This window comes from Felis catus, chromosome F2 (genome assembly GCF_018350175.1).
Source record: "Felis catus isolate Fca126 chromosome F2, F.catus_Fca126_mat1.0, whole genome shotgun sequence".
NCBI lineage: Eukaryota > Metazoa > Chordata > Mammalia > Carnivora > Felidae > Felis > Felis catus.
The window spans coordinates 43,610,759-43,638,667 of NC_058385.1; the positions used below are offsets into that span (position 1 = coordinate 43,610,759).

Genomic DNA, 27,909 nt, shown 5'->3' on the forward strand with positions numbered 1-27,909 from the left:
AAGTGTATCCCCAGATGTCTGTGGTCATGTTCCAAAGGGCCAGCTGCTATGCAGAGCCTCTGTTTTGACATCCCTTGCTCAAAATGAGCCACGCTACTTCTAACCAGATCTACCTCCTGCCATCATCTTGAAGCAATAAATTGCTTCAGACCATGTTTCACCACTCACCAGTCAGTTGAGAGCTTGAGTTGCATTCAAGAGCCCATGTTAAAGTATTCAGTCCTCTGGGTGTGTGGGAAAGCACTGAGAAACATGGCTCTCCCTCATGCCATCAGTACAGCCTGCTCATTTTCCATGGGAGACAAAGAAACGGTCAGCTTAAATTTGACAAATATCTTGAACAAGACAAAAAGGGGGGGACTAACAACCTTATAGGTTTCCTTCACTCTGTTTTCTCTTGCTCTGTATCAAAACAAACCAACATCTTGTCTGTTTCATCATATACTCTGGGCAATTATCCCAGGTGTCTTCCTGAAAGACATCCTGGAAAGCATAGTCTTCTCTTTCAATTTTCATTGTCTTCATTGGACTCCAGAAGAATCCTTCATCTACAATACTGGAAAACATGAGCTAGAGTACCTAGGAATGTTACCATCCCATGCTTCTTTATTTTGCCTTCTGGTCATCCCTTCACCTGGTTATGCTACTCCACTTTCTCCTCACTTCCTAGCCCCTAGAAGATATTAATTCAAAAATATTTAACACCTTTTATATTTATTTTTATATGTATTTTATAAATTATTTTTTAAATTTATTCACTAGACACTATGGTAGGAATTAGAAGTCCAACTATAGTCAAGATAGAGTCAGTGCTTACTTCCGGAGCCTATGTTTACTAGAAGATATAGGTACACAGAGAGACAACCACCAAACAGTGTCCTGACTGCCATCTTATTAGAAGTACAGGGGACTGTAGGAACACATGTAAGGAGCACCAAGTCCAGGCTCTGGAGGTTTGGGAAGGCTTCAAAGAAGAAGTGACATTTGAGCTAGTGGGAGTTACCCAGCAGTCAGCTGAAAGACATGATGGTGGGGGGTGGGTGGTTCCTATAAAGGATGTATGTGGGAACACCCAGACACCAGGAGCCTGGCACAGTAAGGAATTGAAAGAAGGTTGGTGTGTTTGGGAATTAGGAAGCAAGAGAGTGGTGAAAACTGAAAATGAAAAGATAAGCAGGGGCATTATCACAACACACCTTTCATGTAAGTTCTGATAAGGAGTAGGGACCTCTCATAGCAAAGGGGAGCTCAAGTAAAGAGTAGGAGAGCTTTGTATTTGGAAAGGTCACTCTGGCAATAGTTTTGATGGCATGGATCATGGGGACAAAGTTGGGACAGGTAAGAAGACCAGACAAGGGGTGCTGATGTCCCCAGCAAGAGCAGTGGTAGAGTGGATGGAGAAGGTGGGTGGACTGGCAATGCTGTGGCCTGGTGATATGACATGAGAGGTGAAGGAGAAGAAAAGGTAAAGGATGAGGCCAGGTTTTAGGCTTGGAGAACAGTGGTGCATTTTCAGAAGCAGGGAACAAAGAGCTTTAGGTTAGAAGGTGGGGGCAGGATGTCCTTTACATAGTTTGATATGTGTCTGGTCTCAGGAAAGGGCTGGGTCAGTGGGGAGGTAAGTCATTAGTACTCAGTGGTCATGCTGCTACGGGAGTAGGGTAGACAGCCCGGGCAAAGAGGAGGGCTGAGAACACTAAAGAATGGGCAGAGGAAGAGAAATGTATAGAGAAAACTGAAAAGAGACATCCAGGGATGGGGCAAACCAAGAGAAGGTGTCCCCCTGACAGAAGCCAAGGGAAGAGTCTCAAGAAGAACAGATGGTCAATCAGGTCCAATGTCCTAGAAAAACACTTTTATACCCATTGGATTTAACAACCAGAAGGGTGGGGTTGGCAAGTGAAACTTGCCAGGGGAATAGTGAGGGGTGAAATAGATTGGGAAGGGAGTGGGAGATGAAGGAATACAGATGGCAAGAAAGGAAACTCTCCCAAGAGGTTTAGCTATAAAGGGAGGAGATAGAAAAAGCAGTAGCTAGAGAGGGTATGGGGTAAAAGAACATTGCTGTTGTTGTTTTTCAGTGGGAGAAACATAAACAGGACTTTAATATACTTTTAGAGGGAGAGAGGAAGATGAATGAATGAAATCTGTAGTGAGAAGCAGTTGTAGGATATAAAGCAAATAACAGATGGGAGAATATCAGCAGCGTCTTCTCGTGATAATGACAAAATTCTACCCGTTCTGTGTGGTAGAAGTAGCAAAGTGGGCAGATCTTGGAGCAAACCCCTGTCTGTGGTCCATTCCCAGCTGCGAGTGGCCTTGGGAAAGTTTTCTAATATCTCGACCTAAAGTAGTAGAACGGTGCTTAGAACAGCGCCTGGTACACCCTAGGTGCCCAAATTCCTGGGAAAAGAATTTATCCAGTGGCTTCTCACCCAGGCTGCTAACGACTAAAAAACGTGTCCTTGTGCCATTGTTTTCTCAATTGTTGAAAGTCAGACCTGTCCTCCAGAGCCAGGCCCATTTCGTCTGCAGAAACACTTAATGTTTGTGTTGCTTGGCCCCAGTAGGGACAGCAGAAGCATCCATCACCAAGGCAGTGCATGCACAGTTGAGAAATCTCTTGTGCGTTCCTACCCTGTTTCTTTCCAAAGCCTTTCTTCTGGCTTTCAAATGAGATTTCCCTGTTCAGGAGGGGTGCCAAATGCTGGGGATTTCATAATATTCCCAACCCTAGGCACCAGATTTATGTAATTGCAGTGGTGGAGACTTGAATGATCTTTTGAAGAGGCTGCACACTGTTTGTCTGTCAAATCATCTGCATGTCGGTAGAGCTGAAATTATAGGAGATGAAGAATGTGCAAGTATGTTCCAAAGTAGCTAGCACATGGTTGGTGATCCCTAAGGTTTGTTTCCTTTCTGGAAGGTACTAAGATTTGTTCTCATAAGGCAGCATGACAGGGTGGAAGCCATATGGGATTTGCCCTCAAATTTTGGCTCTACCGTTGACCAGCTGTATGAACTTAGGTTATTTACATACCTTCTTGAGCCTTTTTTCCTCATCTGTAAATGAAGCCTGATAATACCCACTGTACTAGTATCTTTTGGGGATTAAATGAGACAACATATATGGAAACATCTAGCACACAGTTGGGATTCTGTGTTTTTTCTCCTCCTTTCTCTGTGTCCCTATTTTGACTAGTAGGTAACCATGTTTGCTCTCACAAATCTGATATAATTCTTCACATCAAGTCAATATATCAAGTATTTAATAAACCTTACCCTGATGCATTAAACTCATTTTGTGGAATTCACACCACTACCTAGATTCTCCACTGTCTTATTAGACACCAATAGATCTTTCTGTGGCTGCAAGAGAGATATTATTGCCAGTTGCCAGTATGAGATGATGTACTTCTTCACTCTTCAATGAAGTGTGTGCAGGCATTTTGTTTTCCCTGGTTGAACATTTTGCAGTCTCCCTTAAAAATACTGCCCTCATCTTGTTTCCTCTCTCTGACCTGCCTCTTCTCCTTCCCAGGCTCCTAAACCCCATTATGCTTCCCTGTATTGTTGGCTTAATGGGCACTTTAATAAGTGTATCATTTCCATTTTGAAATACACAGAGCACAAGACAGAAATTGGATTTCTTCCTGAACAGTTTCCATCCTCCATCCTCATGTACAGCTTTCTCCCTTCTTTTCCACTCTGCGACACAACTGAAATTTGCTGAGCCAGAAAGGGGAGGAAGAAGGTATGAAAGGGGAAGCAATCTGCCTTCTCATTGTTTCAGGAAGAGCTTATTATCAACCTGCTCACTGGAAGAGAGCACGTGCTCTAAAGATACTCTGGGTGCCTCTTGTGTTTCCACAAAAGCCCAAGGCCCTGGGTATACGATGCATAACAGAATATAATTACTGAGATAATTATTGTTACCTGCACTGCCCAACTGTTGTGTTTTGTAATCAAAAGCTAGATTAGCAGGTGTGACTCCAAGCCTTCTGAAAACTCAGGGAGGCTATTGAAGGCCCAACATTTAGGGAAACTAAATTGTGTTTTAGCTAGTGGGTCTGTGTTATTCAGATTTTATATTAGCAGAATGTTTGGGTATCTAGAGAGTATACCTGAGTGTTTCAGCCAATGCACAGACATCACTGTCCCTGTAGGACTATCTTCAGCTGACTTAACTACTCATATTTCTGAAACAGGACTTCATAGCAATTGCAAAAAGCTCCGTACCATTTTTGAATTTGTTCTCCTTAAATAGTTTATCAGATCTTAAGAAAGAACAAAGCTGGAAGCAGATGCCCCCTGATTTTAACTATATTGCAAAGCTGTAGTAATCAAAACAGTATGATTTGGCATAAAAATAGACATACGTCAGTGACACAGAATAGAGAACCGAAAGATAAGTCCTTGCATATATGGTCAATTAACTTATGAAAAAAGAGGTAAGACTATACAGTGGGGAAGAGATGGTCTCTAATAAACAGTGTTGAGAAAACCACATAGCCACATGCAAAAGAATGAAATTAGACCACTATCTTATGCCATACACAAAAATTAACTCATAAATAAAGACTTGAATGTAAGACCTGAACCATAACATTTCTAGAAGAAAACATGGGCAGCAAGCTACTTAATATTGGTCATGGTGATAAATTTTTGGATCTGACTCCAAAAGCAAAGGCAACAAAAGCAAAAAGTAAGTAAGTGGGACTACATCAAACTGAAAAAACCACACAGCAAAGGAAACCGTTAACAAAATGAAAAGACACCCTTGAGTGGGAGAAAATATTTGCAGATCACACATCCAATAAGGGGTTAAGGGTTTCTATGTTTTTATAGAAAGAACTCATTTAAAAAAAAAATCTGACTTTTAAAATGAGAAGAGGATCTGAATAGACACTTTTCCAAAGAAGACATACAGGTAGATGGCCAACAGGCACGTGAAAAGATGCTCTATACCACTAATCATCAGGGAAATGCAAATCAAAACCGTGAGATATCACCTCACTACCTGTTAGAATGGCTGTTATCAAAAAGACAAGAAATAACAAGTGTTGGTGAGGATGTGGAAAAAAGAGGACCCTCATGCCTTGTTGCTGGGAGTATAAATTGGTGCATTCATTATGGAAGACAGTATCGAGATTCCTCAAAAATTTAAAAATAGAACTACCATGTAATCTAGCAATTCCACTTCTGATATTTATCCGAAGAAAATGAAAACACTAATTTTAAAAGATATATGTACCCTTATGTTCATTGTAGCATTATTTTCAACAGCCAATGTGAAAACAACCTAATTGTCCACTGAAGGATGAATGAATAAAGAAGATATGAGATACATATATATTTATACAAAATATGTGAGATATATATATATTTATATGTATATTTATATACATATATACATATATTTATATATATGTATATTTATATTTATATATATATATTTATATGTAATGAATACTACTCACCCATAAAAAAAGAATGAAATACCACCATTTGTGACAACATAGATGAACCTTGAGGGACTTATACTAAGCAAAATAAGTCAGACAGGGAAAGACAAGTACCATATGGTTTCACTTATATGTGGAATCTAAAAAACAAAGCAAAGAAACAAGACAAAACAAAACTCATAGATAGAGAGAACAGAATGGTGGTTGCCAGAGGGAAGGAGGTTTGGGGAGTAGGTGAAATGGGTAAAGGGGATCAAGAGGTACAGACTTCCACTTATAAAATAAATAAGTCATGGGCATGTAGTATACAGCATTGTAGCTATAATCAATAATACTGTAGAGCAGACTTCAAAGTTGCCAGGAGAGTAAATCCTAAAAGTTGACTTCATATGGTGACAGATGGTAACTAGACTTATTGCAGTGATCATTTTGCAATGTATACAAATATTGAATCATTATGTTGTAAACATGAAACCAATATAATGTTATATGTCAATTAGACCTCAATAAAAAAATTTTAGCAAAACGGTTCACCAGGACCTGACTTAACAGCCTTCATTTGGCATTCAATGAAGAGAAACTTATTTTTCTCTGGGCACAGACAGGCTGTATATATTTGGTGAGTATAGTGTGTGCTAAACTGGATATAGGTATGTGTTCATAGTCCTTGCCACCTGCTTCATATTCATTCTGGCACAGAACTCAGACTGGCTTTCTGTTCCCCATCTCAGCCAGCTCTAATTAATTTATGTCTACCTCTCTGCCATAGCACACTAAGGAAATGGAGTTTCCACTTTAAAAATCAAGTTTATTAAAAATGAAGCAACATGGTGATAATTGGTTTTTAAAATGCTTAAAGAAGTTCCAAGTGGAAAAAAGGAAACAAGTTGCAAAAGAGGAAAAGAAATTAGGCAATTAAGACAAGGACAATTAAAAGGAGAATAACAAAGAAAAGTGGGTGAGGTTGACAGGAGATAAATTGGAAAGGGAGAAAGGGTCAAGGAAGAAGCAGAAGGGAAGAAAGGAGACAGGAAAAGCAATGACATGTACTTGAGTAATGGACTCAACCAAGGAAATAGAATAAGTGAAGGCCAGAGTAAGAATTATGGAGAAAAAGAGAGACATCAACGTCTCCAGAATTGCAGATTATTGGTGACCTAGGGGAGTGTAGACAGGGGTAGATCTATCCCTAAGGAAGTTGGGTGTTGAATTCCTTAGGATGATCTGACAATTAGGGAAACTGTCCCCTGCATATGCTAATTCAGACTTTAAAATAAAAGCCAGCCAGACTCATTACTGGGTTTGGCCAGCCTGTAAGGGCAACAGAATTCACTGATGCATATTTAAACTGAATTTTCTAACCAAGGTCTTAAATAAACAGTCACCAGATGTAACTGAAAATTAGAATAAGGCTTTCAGTCGTGAGTGTTCCTGTAGGAAAAGTCTGAAAACCCTTCATGTTGCTTTTTCCAAAGTTTTTAGTCATTTGCGGTTTTTAGCCCTGGCTAGTGTGTTAGCAACTGTTCCATTGCTGGACTATGTGAATCCTTCTAGTATTTACTTTTTAACATTCCGCAGGGCAGGGAGAGTGGCTGACACCTGTGATGTAAGCGAAGCCCCTGGCAGGAATGTTAATTCTATGGGTAACAAAAGAACCTTTGAGGGACTTGGATTCTTAATGGGACCACCAGAAACTCCTTCCCCCCAAAGCTGGGAAATCCAGAGCAGGTCTTCTCAGTCAGCCCAAATTTGCAAAACCAGAGTTGTCAGAGGAAGGTAGAAATGGCAGGAGGCCTAAGAAATCTCGGGAAGGTGTCATTTGGCCTATGGTCCAGATCCAGAGTCTGGAAACATGGCAGTACCTCGCAGGCTTGGATCCCCTGCTGGCAACTGGATGCTCTGTTGAGTCTAGGAAATGATGATCACTGGTAGTTTGTGGATACTTTTCTGTGTTGAGCAGATGCCTTCTGTTACACTGGAAGCTAAAAGCCCTCTTTACTCATATGTGTCTTAGGTTAATTGATAGATTACACTATTGTCACTAATGAGTAGAAATAATAATCCAGACTGATTTATTTTTGTCAAGGGAAAGAGAGAATCCCAAACAGGCTCTGCACTGTCTCTCTCTCTCTCTCTCTCTCTCTCTCTCTCTCTCTCTCTCTCTCTCCATATATATATATTTCTCAAAATAAAATAAATAAATAAGCATTAAAAAAATAGTCAAAAACATAAAGTGAATCAAAAAATATTATTCAATGTCTGGATGCTATTTGGTACATCAAAGAAATTGTTTATAAAATAGTTTCATTTCAGGAAGTTTAAAAAAATAAAATACAATGGACATACCATCATTCTCTCTAGTTAAACCTTTTTTTCCTGGAAAATGTTCACAATAATGTTCAAAATAATGTAAATGTTCACAAATGAAGACTAGTCTGGAAGCCAACAGATGGTGTGTCTAGTCTTGGCACAGTTACTAACAGATCATTGACCCCAGACAAGTCATTCAACCTCCCCAGATCCTAGAATTTCCTCACCTGAAAATGCAGGTAGAGGCAAGAATTTCCCATGGGACAGCTAGCAGAAGAGAAAGATTAGAAGTCAGGAGACTCATGCTATAGTCTTCATGCTTCATTTACAACCATGCAGCCTCGGATAAATGAGTTAGCCTCTCAGTTTCCTCGTATATAAAATGGAGAGTTGTTTACAGCCTGTAGAGCATGTATCTTGTGATGATCAAGATTCGTCTTGTGAAGATACTGGAGGAAGCATGTACAAATGTCACTTTCTGCTGTCGTATACAGTGGCCCCTAAGCTTGAGGCAGTATTTAACATGGGCCATGATTTAGTATCGGTGTTAATAAACTATGGCCTATACCTAAATCTGGCTCACCACCTACTTTTGTAAAATACACACACACACAGACACATAACACACACACACAAAGTCATCATAACCAGTCATGCTCATTCATTTACATTTACACACTGTCTATGATTGCTTTTATGCTACAACAGCAGAGTTGAATAGTTAAGTTGCAACAGAGACTATATGACCTGCCAAATCTACAATGTTTAGTCTCTAGCCCCTTACAAAAATACTTTACCAACCCTGATGCTGCAGAAAGGTTACAGATTGGTGCTCCAATATCTAAGGCTTCTCTTAAGTTCCGTATTAGTATATGATCCCGAGCACATGATTTACTCTGTCTGGTTCTCTGTTTCTCATACTCTAAAAACAGGCGAATACAAATCCATCCCCTTCTTTCCTCACAGAAATGCTGTTAAGATAGATAAGAAAACAAAGGCTTTGATCTTTTATGAAAGGAAGATTATTTAAATTCAAAGTATTATTCATAAGGTGGATGCTGTTAGATAATTCAGAAATGATGACTGATGTGTTGTTATTCTCTGATATCAGATCTCTCATGTACATCAGTGGGGGATTATTTAGATCAGTGATAGCATACAGACCCCTGCACCGTGGTACTACATCAAACTAAAATAATGCACCAGAATTGAATTTAATCACAGTATCCAGTCAGGAGTGTGAGTTTTAATTGCTTCTTTATCCCTTTATCCTCTGAAGACTAACATTAAATATTTATAAGACATGAACTTCAGATGATGCCAACATCTCTGCTGAGGTCACCTGACAACTGGCCATTTTAATCCAGGACCAAGACGGGGTGGGGGGGTGGTGCCTTCAGGCACATAAGGAAGGACTATTCCCAAGACAGAAGAACAGTCATGGTGGTAGCACATGGACTGGTTTGCAGAGCAAATACCAAGGATATTTGTTTATGTTAAAACTTTAATTTGTATTTGATTCTTGGACGCATGACTGATATCCAGGCTAGTTAAGCATACACACAAGTGATTTTCAAATCTTTGCCTAGCAAGTGTAAATACTGGGACCTCCTCTTTCCTAAGAACCCCATCAAAGCTCCAGGGAGAATCTCCCCAAAGGAATAGCTCTTAATGTGTCTGAAAGCAGCTGTCTAAAGAGGCCAAGCCTGATCTTTGAAAGTAACGCTGGCCAAGGTACAGCCCTTTTACAGACCCTACATCCGAAACTCCAGATTTATGGCATAGATAAATCAGTGGGCCATCATTTGCTCTATAAAAGGAGTCTTCACTTTACAATCCAATTCACTGCCATGTTCTTTTACTGATCTATTGCCACTAGTGCAGTTCCAGTAAAATCTAATTGTTAGAAATGCAGAACACATATGCCTTTTCATTGCTAATCTGGATGGAAAGATGAAAAGCAACGTGCATTTATAATCCCCTTGTATCCTAAGATGTGGCTTTTGTGAACATCTTTTGTTCTCAGCCTAGGAACTTAATGTTACTTACTTACGATTGGCTGGGAGGAATGGGGTGCATAATTCCTTATTATAACAATGAAACGGTATCATGTGATTTCGTTGACTAACTCACTGATTATCTGCATGAAATTTCAAAGCAACGAAGGATCAGTCATACAGGAATATGCTAACTGGCCTTTTGGCAATGACTCATAGTAATATTAATAATAGCAACTGTACTGAGTGTTACCATATGCCAAGCAGCATTCTACCTCATTAGCTCATTGAAGCTCAAACAAGCCAAAAAGATAGTTACAATTATTATTATTCCTATATTACAGATGGGTATATCAAAGCACAGAGAGGTAAAATATCCTTCCATATACTACAAGCTGATACATGCAAGATCAGGATTCAAACTTAGTGCAGTTGGCTCTATAATTTGTGCTACTAACTTGCCTGCCATATATAATACTTGTCTGCTATATTGAGAAGTAAAGCAACTATTGGGTGCTGAAATGTAGGAGCAACAGCAGCACCTGACATATTTTCTACCTTCAAGAAGCTGGTAAGTATGCCAATTATATCTCAATTTAAAAAACAAAAAATAAATGACTTGTGTTTAATTTTTGAAAAGAAGCTAATATCTGCCTCAGTCCATTAGAGAGAAACTGGTATTAGACTTGTCCTTTGCTGTTAAAAAAAAACAAACAAACTAGAAAACTGTGCACGATATATTAAACAGCTAATTTCAGACATTGGACAAAGGAAAATGAGGTCTATGATCCCTGAGGTAAAGAAAACAAAAGATGACTCCTATGATTGCCCCAGTTTTCTGACTGGAGACACATTTCAGGCCATGGAGCAGGGAGAGGAAACCCAAGCATAACACAGTAGTCTTGCTAAATTGCAAAGGCAGAGACTAGAGTTCAGGGAGTCTGAGGCAGCTATGTTTACGGGATGGAGTACCAGAGAAGAGGGAGATAAACAGAAAAAGAGATGGTTCTCTTTGAGTCTTTTATTACATACTGAGCTGAGCATGTATAGGGTAAAATTCTATAACACTCAGCAAAGAACAGCTATCAGGGAGCTGGAGGTTGAACAATTCCCAGAGCCCACAGGGCTGGGGAAATTTTTAATTCCAGTCAGCCAAAATGGGGCAAACTTGTTGGGTATGTGGCTCATTTGACTGTTGGACTAGAGAAGTTCCATCCCAGCCCTGATTTATGTGAAAAGAAAGCTTTCAATGAGATGAGGTATTTCTCCACAGACAGAAGTGATCTTAAAAGCTAAGAGGGATGAACAGTAGCTATTCCACTGACAATCCACTGACCACAGACAGAGTGGGTTGCACCCTAAATAAGTAAAATGGGATTAGAGGTCTGTTACCACACATGCAAGGTTGAATTAGAAGCAAGGGAAGGATATAATTTTAGAGATGTACGAGTCAGACATTCTATTATTGAATCTAATAGAAGGAATTTCAAAAAACACATGTTCATAGTAGACGTTCCCTGGGGGAAAAAGATGGGTGGTCGTGTGGGCATGGGTACTCTGAGGGAGGCACACTCATAGACTTGCCCTATCACATCACTCCATGCAGCCAAGACTCCCCGACCTGTGGTCTTCATCTTTAAGATGAAGGGATGGGGGTGCCTGGGTGGCTCAGTCGGTTAAGCGTCGGACTTCAGCTCAGGTCATGATCTCACAGTCCGTGAGTTCGAGCCCCGCGTCAGGCTCTATGCTGACAGCTCAGAGCCTGGAGCCTGTTTCGGATTCTGTGTCTCCCTCTCTCTCTGACCCTCCCCTGTTCATGCTCTGTCTCTCTCTGTCTCAAAAATAAATAAAACGTTAAAAAAAATTTAAAAAAAAAAGATGAAGGGATGAATTCAGCACAAGGTACAAAAGTCTACAGATCCTTTCACCAGACTCTTACACTTCTAATCATCATCATAACCTTTAAGCCCAAGTTTTTTCATCTATAAAATGAGGATAATAATAATTACAGAAGCATTACGATGATTTGATAAGATAATGAATGTCAAATGTTTAGTTAAGGCCATGGCACTTAGTAAATCCTGGCTACAATTATGGTTATGATTTTTTTTTACCTTTTTCATCATTAAATGATATGTCATTGTAAAGAACCAATATCCCAGAGACAATAAGGAAGAACACCATTTCCCAGTCTGCACCATGCCCGTAGTGAAAGAACCTCTCTCACCCTCCAACATGCTTCTAAATAGTCTTTACCACATTAAAATCAGTAACTTGGGGAGAATGAGGCTTTTTCCTTTTTAAGCCTCATCTGTGGAATCCCAAGCAGTTTGGGATGTAATCTTATGTTCGTTAATCTCATTTCTGCAGATGTACTCTACTAGATTGAAGGTTCCATGAAATTCCATGAGAGCAGACACATTTAAGTTATGCCCAACATCGTTTGCCTGGGGCTTAGCAAGGTACTTGGACCTCAGTAGGAGCTCAGTAGATATCAGATGAGTGAATATGATCTCCTTTTCAAAACCTTATATCCAAGTCATGTTTGGCAGAATCCCTAGTGTCTGCCTTGCTGTGCAGCGCTGAGTGCACTGTAAATGTTGTTGTGATCACCTCGAGTAGTCACTCCACTAGTTACAATAACTGGACGATTGTTACCTCTTCTGTATGAAATTAAGCAAGAAAAAATTCATGCTTCATGTTCCATATCCTTCAGAATCGTCTGCTTACCAGTTTAATTAGTTAGTAAAGGACAGCATACTTACACCTTTGTCAAGAATTCTAGCTGCTTTCGGAAAAATGACTCAGGAGATGAAACAGCAGGACTCCTGGTGTTATTTATAAAGTTTGTGCTGGGAACTGTTTCAGGGTCTGTAGCAGCAAATCTCAAGCACCATTTACCTTACCCGATAATTCTGGAGTTTGAGTATGAATGATGGAACAGCTAATAACATGTTACCCCACAAAGTAACATTAGCTTCCTTTATCATCATCAGCCTTTTTTTTTTAAAGAACACAGAAATGTGTAAATTGCAGTTTATCTCACCACAGAAGCATTTAATCAAATGTGCTGTAATTATATTTTGGGTGGCTACTGAGAATAATCACTATTTCTTCATTATGAGGATTGTCCTAAAAATTACATTAATGAGGGTCAACCATAATAGCATTGGAAATTTAGCTACATTTAAATGTAAAATTTGTACCTCAGCCTTGTAGATTCCCTATTAGTGGATTGCCATGGGCCAGGATCTTATCATGAGTGTTGGTATTTAATGGATGTGCCTTGAACTGATGTTTTACTTTAAGTGAAATGTGTTTGCATTAAAAGCATATTCATTTCCAGGCTCCTTCTTAAACATTTGTTTCTTTTGTTTTGGAATTCAGAAAGCTTTTCATGTTTGGCCTATTTTTTCTTATTCACTGAATAATAATTTTTAGAAGGTTATATTTTAGAAGGTTTTATGTAAAAAAAAAATCGTCCTTTTAGCAGATAGTCAACTAAAGGGACTGCATTTAGCTGCCAAATGTGAACCTCTCAGGTGACCAAGAATGAAAAAGCCTATTTGCATAAATAAAATAAAAGCTCAATAACTGAGCCAATATTCACCAAAATTTTTACCAACATCTAATTTTGCTCTGTTTTCAAGGATTATGGCTCAAGGCCAGAATTATTCACCATATGCCTGTTCTCCTTGTCCTTCCCTCAGAAGCTAAGGTGGAAGAAGCTTCACTGATATTTTGCAGCGTTAGCCAAGTAGTTTGTCGTCTTTTTGTAACCACCTGCCTTACACAAAATCATGGACACACCTATTTTGGGTAAATTTGTGCTGTCTGATGTATAAATGAATATGAAGAATAGAAAGAAATCAAAAGACTCTCATTCCCAGATCAATTTTCTTCATTGGCCCAAGCTACCTCCAAACCTGCCCCCTGGTTTCTGGACATGATGCATGTTATTCATTAGTACTTAAATTTTATTATATTTTTAATACAGCCTGTTTTCAGATGGGATTGCTTTTAGTAGTAACACTTTCTTTTATGTATTTATTTCCTGTTTTCCATCGCATAGCTTCTTGTGACTTTGACACTATGGTTATCTGGAAATGGAAAAAGCCCATCTCAGTGTAGACTCTTGGTCCATCCAGCCCATAATTCTGCTTCTGACAAAGGCCCCCAGAGGAATTTTGTGGAGGCCTTGGCTGCCCACCCTGACATGACCTAAAATTAATAGGTGTGCCCTCTCAAGTAGTCTGATTTCTGTATATCAGTATGGCTTAGTCAGCTGTGAATGTATATTAGGTAACCTAAAAGGGACAATTTTAGCCTGTCCTCCTTATTGGGAGGAGGGGGTAGATAATGGAGATCCACAGTGTAGCTGGAAGGGTCTTTGCAGGTTTTCAAGACTGATTCCAATTCCAAATAATGATACCAATTCTCAGGTGGGCTTCCTTGTATAGAAATACCTGTTGCTTCTGGTCTTTGTCTCATAGCCAGTTAGTTCTCTATGCACAGCAAAACATTGCCTTCAATTCTACAGCAACGCAACCTTTTTGGTTGTAGCATAGTTTAATCAAAGGTTCTTTCAATAGGTAAAATACCTCCTTTTCCTTTGCTTACAACCTTTTTTTTTTTGGTACCTTTTTAAAGATTGTAAAGATTGTAAAAACAGGCCAAGGCTTCCTCTTACAAAAGCCATCATTTCTTTTTCAACCTATCAACTATGTGTTTAAGTTCTTAATAATAAACCTTGGATTTTATAAATGCATTATCCTGGCCATGCAGAAGTGAGAATCATTGGTCAGAGGTTCATAGAGTCTTCCTTATGATCTTTCTCATGAATGGACATATTTTAATCAACCAGTTGGCTTTCAATGTCATGATCATTGAATAGTGGGTGACAGAATTGTGACTCTAGCTCCCTCAATGTCACCCAGGCATTCCTGCAGTACTCCTGTCAACCAGCCTTACAGAATTATCAATATTCAGTAAAGGGAAGTAGGTCTACAACAGCATGTCCAGGTAATACTTCCAATTTGTCTCATTCCTTTTCCTCTGTTTGCCAACAGAATGGGAAGTGATGAGCAGAAACACAGGTTTATATCTCAACACCTGCCTTCTACTGCACAGTGGATTTGTAACCTCTTTGTATTTGTAGCCAGAAATCATAATCTGTTCATTTGAGCACACAGAAAACCTGTGATGATTTTAAGACCTTAATTATAAACACCACACTGGAAACAATCTTCAGAGTCTTTTCAAGTCAAAGACCCATATACATTGAATGTTCTCACAGTGTGCTCTGTCAGAAACAATTTTTACTGATGTTTTCTTAGTGAGCATCATTCCCCAAGTGTGGAGAGAACTGCAGAAAAGCAATTACACGGAGTCACATTAGCTCAAATAGGTGGGAATTTTACTGACATCAGGCCATGAAAGAAGAGTGGACGATAAGTTCTGTATGGACAAAGGGAGAATAATAAATTGGGACCAATATGTAAAAATGAGTAAGATTCAAAATTACCCCTCTCCAAAGAAGTGTCAATGTCATTTTGTGTTCCAAAACCAGAGAGAAGGACGGTGGTGTGGGTTTTTCTTTATAGCTATATATGAAGATATAAATACACGTGCACACACCTAAAATCATGAACTCAAAGACAAGGACCTTATCACATGTGAATGTGATTGTTCTTTGAAGGTTTTTAGGTAGATGGTATTAAATTATAATTTTCTACATGGTAAAATCATGACTGTCATGTGAAAGTTGGAAGGCAGTTCAAGACATAAATAAGGATATTAAGGGGTCAGGAGGTGTTAAGGACAAGCCCAATATTATACACACAGATAGATATGTAGATATAGATAGATATAGATACAGATACAGATATAGATGTAGATACAGATATAGATATAGACTCTCTATATATTTTATATATGTATACATCTATATATACACCTACATTTATATATATGTTTGTGTGTTTATGTGTGTAAAATTTATACTTATTCTCCCCATGATCTCCTCATACCCGGAGACCATCTGCTACCACACGGGGAGAAGACAGAAGGCCAGGTCTTGTGTTGGTAACCACTTTGCTCAATGCTCTTGCATATTAAAGTACTCATGGATAAAATTACAGATGATGACTTTGTGAGAAATTTATCCTTTGAGACATGAGAATGCAATTGTTCTTTTAAGATTTATAGATGGGTGGTATTAAGCTATAATTTTCTAAAAGGTAAAAATTATAATTTTCATGCAAATACAAAATAAACACATGTCAAAGATTTGATTCAATTAGTTAATGAGGAAATCAGTAAGATATTAATACCAATTTACAGAGCATATGAGAAACTAAATGTGTGCAATTTAATAAAGAAATATTAGGATAAGATTGCTAGGTTAGATTTTTAAAACTGGTTAATATCCTAGTGGCCAATAAATTGTAATGTTTGGGATTATCTATTCTTTGGGACAGAAATCATTTTCATCTCTACTAGACAAAAATATACAATTTAAAATATAAATTCACTAAGTCTGTGACCTTTAATCAATAGTAAACAGTGAGTCGAACTAAGAACATTTTCCTAGACAGTTCTTAGGTGGACTTTGCTCCTGAATGACATTGAAAAGATGTGCTGCCCACCTTTTTGCCTTATTTTCAAGTTGTGGTTAATTTCTGTAACAGTGGTGAAAGGTATAGGAACATATTGTGTAGTCCATAATGGGACATTTAGATCTCAGCCTGTGTATGAAATATCATGTGTCTTTGACAATGAAAACCTGCTTGGAAAGAGCTGATAGTAGAATCCCCAGAAAGTAGGATTGCCTTACCAAAAGTTGCTGTAGAAAAGGAGGATGAAGCCAGTATTCATCTCAGCTTTTGTCCAATTTGATATTTAATAATTCTTTCATTTATCCATTTAGTGAGTCAACAAACATTTAATGAGCATCTACTATATGCCAGGCATTGGGAATTGGAACAAAAAGACAAAGGTTCTGCTCTTGGGGAACTTATATTCCAATGGAAAAGACAGGCAGCAAATAATAAAACCATTATAAGAATAATATACTTTCAGATAATAGAAAGGAGGATAATGAGTGATCAGAGGGAAGGTGTGAGTTTTAGGCAGAATGGTCGGGGAACTCTCAGGAGGATTGGCCAGCTGTGAGAGTATCGTCCAGATACAGCAGGGGACTTGGTGACAGATGGGGCTCTGCTGTTCATCTTCTGGTAGATAGTCGCTGCCACTGTATTAACATAATTCAAGTCTTCACTCTGTTTCGTGGTCAAGGATACCTCCAGTTTGAATTTCTATCTCCATGTCATGAGGTAGAAATGAGTACTGGGGGGACCAGAGCAGTGAATGGAGTAAATTGTACAAATAGTTTCCCACTGGGGAGAAAGTAGTTACAGATACCTGGGATAGGGCAGTGAGAGAAAGTACAGAAAACTGGTTAGGAGCATGGGTTTTAGAACAGAGACACCCGGATTTGAATCCTGACTCTAATGACATATGATGATCATTCCCTCCTGGGGTCACTGGGAGAATTAAATGAAATAATCTCCATAAAGCCTAAGGCACACAGGAAGCACTCAACAAAATGGTATCCTTATTATTCCCACTTTGGGAAAGCCTGTAGTATCAGCTTAATGCAGCAGTGATTAATTAGTCTTGCTATTGCTATATAGTTCTTCAACTTGATGGAAAGATGAATCGTTATCACAGAGTTTAGGTATATGTGAACTGGGGGTTCACCAGGTCTGTTGGTATTGACTTAAGCTATGTGGTCAAAGTTGTTCCAGCAGCCAGTCCCAAGTTTTACAAAGAGATGGAAGGTGCAGGCTTATACCTGTAATTTTTTAGCACAGACTTGGCGATTCTTGGATAAATTAAGAATGTAGAAACTAAAATTATAATACTTTTGATGGGGTTTTGATTGGAGACGTTTTTCCCTTCTCTTTCTTGCCTTGCTCAGTCCTTTCCTTTCTTTTACTGTTTTTTTTTTTTTCCTTTCCTGTTTATAAGTTGCTTTCTCTTCTGGAGAGCTATGAGTTAGGAAGCTATTAATTAGCTGCTTCTCACCCTAATTTTCAATGAGATTTAATACGGTAGAGATAAAGCTGCCCCTTTTGAAAACAAAAATTAAATGTCTGCAAATTCCGTGAACTGATTTTTTAATTGTTTGGCAATAATGTTTTTTCATTGATAATGTTGCTCAAAGAAATAATTTTAATTAAATTTTAAATCTATTTTTAGATTTTATAGATTCTAGGGAGACCATTTTCTTGCAGGGAATAAGTTTAAGACCATAACATTCTTTTCTAACCCCACAATTATGATCAGAGGAATGTCTGTAATACATTCCATTGCAATTAAATTGCATACCCCAGACTGTTCAAGATCTGTTTATAAAGGAGGAATGGATTTTCCACAGCTGCTTGCCTGTTAGTGCATCCTTCATGCAACATTGCGGCAGCCAGCGTATTCACTGAAATAACAGACTTGAACTTCCAAAGCTTTCAAATGTCTTTTAAAAACTTCCCATTACATGAATTGCTTAATTTGTGTACATGAAAATCCACTGATTACATATGAATGAGAGTCAACCTAAAATAAGAGGGGGCTTTGAGAATCTGTGTGTATTTGCCCACCCATCTTTTCAGGAATTAGCAGGTATTCAATCTTGTTCCAATATCCTGCACAGACCACAGTCATTACTGAGATCTCTCTGTGAAGATTGGAATCTGCTGGGAACAGTATGGGGCAGGTTGGGTATTTCTTACAATATTCATTGGACCATCTTCACCCAGTCACACAGCTGGAAAATATTTTCTGAGATGAATGTTTATAGAAAAGATTCAGAGAGGAGTAGAAAGAAGGGGATAGGAGGGAGGAGAAGGAAAAATAATCCAAACCAAGTTAAGGTAGGGTCATATAGAATAGACATCAGAGTCCAGCAATTTCATCTTTAAGAACAATTGCCAGAACTTTAATTTATTAAATTAGAATTTTAATCGCTCCAAGTTGCATTTAATTGATCAAACTGCTGTGTATATATTGGGTCATCTTTATGATGGGTATATAACATCTATAATAAAGTATTAATTGAATGCTTACTAATTTTCACCAGAATTTTGAAAGTCATATCTCAGTAGCCCCATTTCATGAGTGAGAAAACTAAGGCTGAAAAGCCTTATGTGATTCACCCAAAGTCACCCATTTGTTAAGCAGAAGAGTTTGAATTTGAACCCAGGCCTATCTGACTCTAATCCCTATGTTCTTGGCTGTATCTCCCTACATAGGTCCAATTGCTTGGCTGGCATACTCCAGGATATGTCTTCGCATCCTTAAATTCCAAACCTCCCTTAGAAATAATTTCCTAACAGTGAACTGGCCTAATAATGCTGTGGTTTATTTCCAGGGGGTGAATGTTGGCCTTCAGAGCAGGCTCCTTCCTACCAGCTTTCTATTTCTAAAAAGCATTTGATGATTCCCTGTTCAGAGCTCATATACCTGTCAAAAGAGACTGCAATTTATCCCTGGGGATAGTTAACATTCCCTCCACCCATGAGAATATGTCAGGTGCTCTCAGAAATTGAAATCCAGGCTCTCCCTCAGTGCTGGTCTTTTAGATTAGTAGCTGTCACTGATAAAATGTCTCCTTGGAATTGCAGAGACAAGGCTGCAAGGCAGCCAACAGGCCCACCTCATATCTCCTTGTGGTTATCAGCATTCTTATTGGTAATATCGGATTTTCTGGAGCTGTTTTAGTTTTATAAAATGTTCGTGGGAACTTCGATGATCTCTGAGGAAATGCCTTCCCTAATGCTCTAGCTCTAAGAGGAGGCAGCCAAATTCCCACCCATCTGGCAGGCAAGTTCTTTCAGTCTGAGACTGAGAGGGAATTTCAGAGGCCTGGAGAGGGCATCCATAAGTATATCTTGCTTCTATTTTTGCAATGTGGAATTTGGAATCTTTCCTGTCAGGCATCATGTAGTGTCTTTAAGAAGCCCTGGATTTGAGGAAAACAGCCCCAAGTGAGCCATACTCTGTCTGCTGGAACTAAATGTCCTTTCCTGTTTCTTAATGTACACAACTCTAATTCATCTTCCATCCACCATTGGTGACTTTAATTCTTTCAACTCCTTGATTTTGTCCTTAATCCATGAGTTTGACATCCACCTGATGCTCTCAGAGCATGTGCTCCCCACCGGCTTCAGCTGGTTCTAAAATGTCATGGTTTCTGTTAACATGCTTCTCGCTCCTACCAAAGTAAACACACAGATTTGTCTCCCCTGGGTATGCTGTGAGATCATGACATAAAGAATCTTCTGGTTTTAAAATGGACCTCTGGCCTTTTCACTGGGAATTTTGCTTGTCTTCATCCACCATATGCTTTCCAGAGAATTTCAGAGACTGGGATATCATCATGTGGCCATGATCTTTGTCACCTGTCCCCGGGACTACACCTCTTCCCCAGCCTTCTCTTCACCACAGTGGTTTTTATACAAGTCCACCTCTACATTTTTCTGGAGCATCTCCCTAAGGTGCAACTCCAGTCTCCCTGCTTTCCTGCCCATTGGTTCCCAAGGCATCCCCATTTATGAACTACATTCAGTCTCTTTTCGGCCTTATATTTAGGACCTTCCCCAGTTGGTTGCCAACTTTATCTGCCAATAATTAACTTAAGTTACACACACACACACACACACACACACCACCCAAACTGGAGTGCTCACATCCTCTTTCACCTGGAATGTCTGCACTGCATCTCTGCCTGTTGACATCTTGAGTACTTACATTAAAATTCTCTTTTACAAGTCCACATAAATCTTCACCTTTCTCTACCCTATACTGTGGCCCTAAAGGCTGTTATGGACTACATTAACAAATCACACCTTCCCTCTAGCCTATGATTGGGTTTGGCCATAGGGAGGCCCAATAGGATATGAGAGGCACCAGCAAGAAGCTGATTCCCTGGCTTCCACAAATAGCCACAGCTCTTCTAGTGACCCTTTCCGGCAGCTATAGCTGCTTTCTTCTTTGCCTTTTAGGCCTAGGAGTGGTAATGGCTCTCTTTGTTGCCAGTCCTAGATCAGCATCCCTTATGGGTTTTATTTAACCCTGACCACTCTTTGTAAATAATCCTTTCACCAAATTCTCCAAGCTACCTTCTTAGAGCATCCCATCTGTTTCCTATGGGGACTCTGACTGGTACAGCGTCCTCAAGGCCCAGTTCAGTCATAAAATTCACCAATTTCATTGAATCACTCAACAAATATACATTCATCTTCTATTTGATGCTGTGTTACAGGTATTGGTGACAGAACAAAACAGAGGACTTGCCTTCAGAGAGCTTACAAAATAGTGGGGAAATTAGATGTGAAACAAGCAATTATGACAAAAGAAAGTGGAGATAATGATAATACAAGTATGGAGTTCACACAACCAGGGGACCAAGTCTAGGGATCAAAAAAGGTCATTCAGCTATATGAGCCATCCACTATTTCTTTGTCCTTTCCTTGTGGAACTCTGCCTCAAAAGCTGTCTTTTGAGAGGAGAGGCTGTGTCTTTTTCACCTTTATTTCTGTCTTAGTCCTTAGACCACTGCCTAGAATATTGTAGGAACTCAAGTATTCATCTAATTGAATTGGATTGAGTCTTCTGAATATTTATGGACCCCCACTCCAGCCCACCCACTGAAGGTTTTACATTATTAGGCTGGATGATGGTGAGATTCCCACTTTTTCAGAGCCACTGGGCTAATAGAAAACATGATTTACTAGTTTTAGAAAGAAAAATCACTGTATTAGAAGAACGCCTCCTCAACTCAGGTGAAGGGTTTTAGAGGCATTGTCAACTTAATACACCCTGTTTTGGATATTTCCTGGCAGGCACTGGAGTCATTAGTTGGTGAGTCATCAAAGGTGAGAGTTGAGTTTTCTTTTATACTTATTTTTTCCCTAACTGGCTTGTGTTATGTTTAATAGCATCATAGCTAAACTCAAAGTGAAATATGCATGGAGATAAATCCAAATCCTACTTCGGAGCAAGGAGTTAGGGGAGATACATAGAGGAAAACCTTGGCACAAAGTTTTAATGTTTATTTATTTTAAGAGAGAGAGCGAGAGAGAGTGTACAAGCAGGATAGGAGCAGAAAGAGTGGGAGAGAGAATCCCAAGCAGGCCCTAAGCTGTCGGCATAGAACCTGACATGGAGCTCAATCTTCTGAATGAGCCTTGAGATCATGACCTGAGCCAAAATCAAGAGTCAGAGGCTGAACCAACTAAGCCACCCAGGCGCTCCTCAGGACAAAGCTTTTAAAACTTGGGTTGGGATAGAGAAAATCGAAACAGCAACCTGAGGCCAGAAAGTTCTCAGGAACAAGAACAGGGTCCAGTTCACAGGGTAGGAAGTAGAGGACTGGGGGAAGACAACTCTGCCAACATGTAGATCAGAAGTTTGTAGACAGATTTCTTCCCCCAAAAAATAATTGTTGGGTACAACAATAATTGTCTTTCTATAATGCATGGCTTAGTAAGGCAAAGTAAGGGAATTTCTCAGAGGAGAAAAATTATAAGCGAGAAGCTATAGAAAAAAAAACTCTGGAGCCTGGCATTTGTTTGAGGGTGTCTGCCAATGTCTGTTTTTTTGAATCATGATTTTTAATGAGTAGTGGGTACATCTGGGACAGGAGACAAAAGAGGCCCTAGTGTCCTCTTATATTGATTGACTTTAATTAAATATGTGAGCTATGATTTCTAAGGTCTCCACTGACAGAATTGAAATAAAGTGTGTAATCTCCAAACTAGTAGAGTGGAAGGGATAAAAGGAATGATAAAAGGGAAAAAAAATCAACACAAAGGAAGGCAAGAAAGAAAGGGGGGGGGGGGGGAACAAACGTAGAAAACAAAATTAACAGATAGAAAGCAAAAACTAAGATGATATAAGGGCACCTGGGTGGCTCAGTCAGTTAAGTGTCCAACTTTGGCTCAGGTCATGATTTCAGTTTGTAGATTTGAGCCCAGCGTTAGGCTCTGTGCTGACAGCTCAGAGCCTGGAGCCTGCTTCAGATTTTGTGTCTCCCTCTCCCTCTGCCCCTCCCCTGTTCTCTTTTTCTCTCTCTCTCAAAAATAAATAAACATTAAAAAAAATTTAAAAAAACTAAGATGGTATAAATGAATTCAATTTAACAATATTCACAATCTACACAAGTGAGTTATACTGTCCAGTTAAAATTCAGATTGTTAGACTACATTTTTAAAATTCAACTTTAGGGACGCCTGGGTGGCTCAGTCGGTTAAGCGTCCGACTTCACCTCAGGTCATGATCTTGCGGTCCTTGAGTTCGAGCCCCGCGTCGGGCTCTGTGATGACCACTCAGAGCCTGGAGCCTGTTTCGGATTCTGTGTCTCCCTCTCTCTCTGACCCTCCCCCATTCATGCTCTGTCTCTCTCTGTCTCAAAAATAAATAAACATTAAAAAAAATTTTTTAAATTCAACTTTAAAGTCTTTATAAGAGAAACCTCTAAAAACAAGGAGCGAGGAAGAATGCAAGTAAAATGATGAAAGAAGACATATTAGGGTAAATAAAGAAGATATGGCTATATTAAATATTAAGAAAAACTAACTTCAAGACAAAAAGCGTTACTAAAAATAAAGAGGATGACTACACATTAATAAAGATGTTCAATTTATCAGGAAGCTGTAATTCTAAATTTGCATGCCCCTAATAGTATAAGTTTGAAATATATAACAAAGAAATTGCTAGAATGACAAGAAAAAAAAAAAATCTAAAATCACAGAGGGACATTTCCACATAAACCTCTCAAAATTGATAGACTGAATAGATAATAAATCAGTTAGGTGTTAAAAGATTTAAAGAACACAACTAACAAGCTTGATCTCATGCATATATACCACACACTGGAAGCACATTCTTTTCCACACATGGAACATTTATAAAAATGGATCATACATTAGACTACAGAGAAAATCTCAATAGAATTACAAGAATCTGTATCATATAGCCTGCATTCTCTATAAGCTGGATTAGAAATCAATAATGAAAAAATAACTAGGGAAATCCTCATACTTCTAATAATTACAAAACACATTCTAACTCATGAGTCAAAGAGAAAACTCAAACTAGAAATTGGTAAATATTTAGAACTGAGTGATGGTGAAAATACTCATCAGAACTGGTGGGATATAGATCGCCAAGGCAACAATAGGAAGGATGGTAGCCTTACTGTATGTGCTGGAGACAGAGAAAGCAGTGAAGCAATGAACATAACACTCAACTCAAGATGTTAGAAAAAGAAAAGCGAATAAAGCCAAAGAAGGAAGGAGGAAAATAATAAATAGAAATCAATGGAAGAAAAACCACCATATGGTAGAGAGTGTTAAAAAAAAATGTCTCTTCTATAGATGCTGGAGAAGATGTGGAGAAACGGGAACCCTCTTGCACTGTTGATGGGAATGCAAATTGGTACAGCTGCTCTGGAAAACAGTGTGGAGGCTCCTCAAAAAATTAAAAATAGACCTACCCTATGACCCAGCAGTAGCACTGCTAGGAATTTACCCAAGGGATACAGGAGTACTGATGCATAGGGGCACTTGTACCCCAATATTTATAGCAGCACTCTCAACAATAGCCAAATTGTGGAAAAAGCCTAAACGTCCATCAACTGAAGAAAGGATAAAGAAATTGTGATTTATATACACAATGGAGTACTACGTGGCAATGAGAAAGAATGAAATATGGCCCTTTGTAGCAACATGGATGGAACTGGAGAGTGTGATGCTAAGTGAAATAAGCCATACAGAGAAAGACAGATACCATATGTGTTCACTCTTATGTGGATCCTGAGAAACTTAACAGAAACCCATGGGGGAAGGGAAGGAAAAAAAAAAGAGGTTAGAGTGGAAGAGAGCCAAAGCATAAGAGACTCTTAAAAACTGAGAACAAACTGAGGGTTGATGGGGGGTGGGAGGGAGGGGAGGGGAGGTGATGGGCATTGAAGAGGGCATCTTTTGGGATGAGCACTGGGTGTTGTATGGAAACCAATTTGACAATAAATTTCATATATTAAAAAAATGTCTCTTTTTTTTCCAAAAGACGAATACAACTGATAAACTGCTGGCAAGACTGATGAACAAAAGAGAGAGAAGTCATTAAATAACTAATATGAAGAATGAAAAAAAGTGCATTCCTATACATGCAGACATAAACAGAGATAAAGACAGGATATAACTGATAGCTGTATGCAGATTATTTTGAATATTTGGGCAAAACTCACACATAAAAAATAATTTCCAAAGTTAATTCAAGAAGAAATACAAAACCTGAATAGCCCAATAACCAGGAGAGAAATTTAATCATTAGTTAAAATTTTTACCATAAACAAAGGACCAGACTTAGTTTTGTAAGGAGTTCTACTACAAAATAACCAGGAAATGAATCATTTCTGATCTTACACAAACTATTCCAATGTGTACAAAAAGAAGGAACACCTGACTTTTTATGAATCAGATATATGTTTGATGCTAAAAATGGATAGCCACAAACAGAAAATGCAGAATTTTTAAATGTATAATTTATAATTTGCAACAAAAAAATATAAGTCTTGGAGACAAGAAAACTAACAAAAGGTATGCAAACAGTATTACAAAACTTTAAAGATGTTACAGAAGACTTCAATAAATAGAAATATGTCAATACACCATTTTCATGGATAAGAACACAATATCCTAATATAAAGATCTGAGCTCTCCCCAAACTGATATGTAGATTATCACACTATCTGTCAAAATCCAAAAATATTCTTTGTACAATTTAAAAACAACTCTAAATGTTATCTGAAAGAGCAAACAGTTGAGAATAGTAAGGCATTCCTGAAGGGGAAGGAAGAGAAGGTGAGAGAATTTGCTCTGCCAGATAACAAAGAATAGAAAGCAGAAGTAATTAAGACACTGTAGTATTGCCACAGGGATACACAAATAGACCATTGGAACAGATTTAGAAAGCCCCAAAACAAACCCACTTGTATAAGAAAATTTGATATATGGAAAATTGATACTGTAGATCTGTGGGAAAAAAAGATGTACTAGTCAATATATTTGTTGGGACATCTGAAAAATAAAAATATAAGCCTACCATATGCAAAATCAGTTCCAATTCTAAATGGATGAAGAAGTCAAAAATAGAATCAAAACTTTTCAGCTTTTAGAATAGAACACCAGAGAATATTTTCATGATATTAGGGTAGGAGAAAACTTCTTAAACAAGAGTCAGAAAGTGAAAATCATAAGAAAAAATTAATAAATTAAATTACATTAAAAGAGCATCTATTCAGCAAAATACATGATAAACAGAGTGAAAAGAGTCACAAGCTGGGAAATGATTTGTATAAACTTCTACCAAGAAAATATTAGTATCTACAATATTTCAAGAATTCCTACAAATCAATAGGAAAACACAAATCAATTTATAGTGGGCAAAAGGCATGAACAAGCATTTCACAAAAGAGAAAACATAAATAACAAAAAAATATATGAAAACTTGCTTAGTCTCATTAATAATTTTAAAAAATAAAGTTAAAATCATAATGAGATAATATTTCATACCCACCAGATTAGCAAATGTTAGTTTAATATTACCAAATGCTAGAGAGGATATGAAACAAGAGGAAGACTCATATACTGACAGTGGCAGTGCACACTGAAAAAGGCAACATTTTGGAATTACACAATACAATTAAACACACATCTGCTCTATAGCCCAGCAATTTCATTCCTCTATTTAGACACTAGAGAATGTTGATGGCAAAATTTAATAATGAAAACTGGAAACAACCTAAATGTCCATCATCAGGAAAATGGATAAATAAATGCAATGCAATAAATGGAATGTACAGCAATAAAAAATGAAAATACTGCAGCTATACACAATGAGCAGAAAAAACAAGTCACAGAAACATATCTGGTGTATATGTTTCAAAGGCAGACAGTGTTAAACAATAAATACTTCATTCATTCATTCATTCATTCATTTGTAATGCCATATAAGTATATGGTAAAACTGTTTTTTAAAAAAAGCAAAGAGTGATTAACATACAAGCAGAACAGGAAAGTGGGTACCTCTGGAGGGAGAAAAGGATCTGCAAGGGGCAGGGAGCTCATAAAATGGGCTTCAAAGGTACTTGTAATGTCTTTCTTGCATTGGATTGTGAACATATTCCTATTTCTTATATTGTCATCCATCATGATATGCATTTCTGTTCTTTGAAATCTTATGTATGTATAGTTAACAATAAGTACATACATACAAACATACATACATACATACATACATACATACATACATACATACATACATACATAAGACCAGAGGCTAAAAAACTGTAGTTGGAATCTACAAACTGGGTCCAAGATCTTCTGAAGGATGACAAAGGGACAGTGAAGCCTCACCAAAGCTGTGGTTCATGGCTGAAGCTCGACAAAACCTCTCTAGAGAGAGAAGAAAGCTCTTAACTGGGTAGAGACACCTGCTGGTGCCCTTGGAGGTTGCTGGAAAGTCTCATGGGAAGTATATGAATCATTGGAGAAGAAAAACTTGAGCAAAAAAGTGTGGGCTTTCTTTGCATCTAGGAAGGTACATAATTTTCACGCTTGAAGATACAGAAGAAGATATCTTTTCATAAATAAATAGGACATTTGTATCAGTTACTTAAACAAGTGAAGGTTTATTTATTTATTTATTTATTTATTTATTTATTTATTTATTTATTTATTTATTTATTTATTTGATGTAGCAGATAGTCCAGAAGTAGGCAATGTTCAGTGGGCTACCAGTATTTTCTAACTCCTAGCTCCTTTTCTCTTTCAACTCTGACATTTTTAGTGTGTGGGCTTTTTGCCCCATTCAGCTCCAAACTTTTCATCTTCTTTAATGCAGCACTAGGGCATTTTCCTGACTCTTGTCAGCAAAGTAAAGGCTTTCCTAGAACTCTCCATAGCCTGCCACTCATATCCTAGTAGTAAGAATGGTGCCACATGGCCATTTCTTACTGCAAGAGAAGCTGGGAAAGTAATGATTTTGCCACTGTGGCCTGCATCGTAGGAGGAGGA

The 27,909-nt window shown here is 38.3% G+C and overlaps 1 protein-coding gene across 6 annotated transcripts in view; it reads left to right on the forward strand.

Annotated features, from left to right (window-relative positions):
* The window catches only part of CPQ (carboxypeptidase Q), a 429,842-nt gene that overhangs the window by 334,665 nt on the left and 67,268 nt on the right, over positions 1-27,909 (forward strand). Inside the window, exon 8 of one of the 6 annotated variants that reach the window (XM_045050098.1) lies at positions 13,423-14,540. The exons of 4 other annotated variants lie outside the window; for them this stretch is intronic. In XM_045050098.1, the coding sequence (XP_044906033.1) occupies positions 13,423-13,595 (173 nt within the window). In that variant the 3' untranslated portion in view covers positions 13,596-14,540. Of the gene's footprint in view, positions 1-13,422; positions 14,541-21,672; positions 21,706-27,909 lie in introns of those variants that run through there. One more of the 6 variants, XM_019822926.3, reaches the window with a different exon arrangement.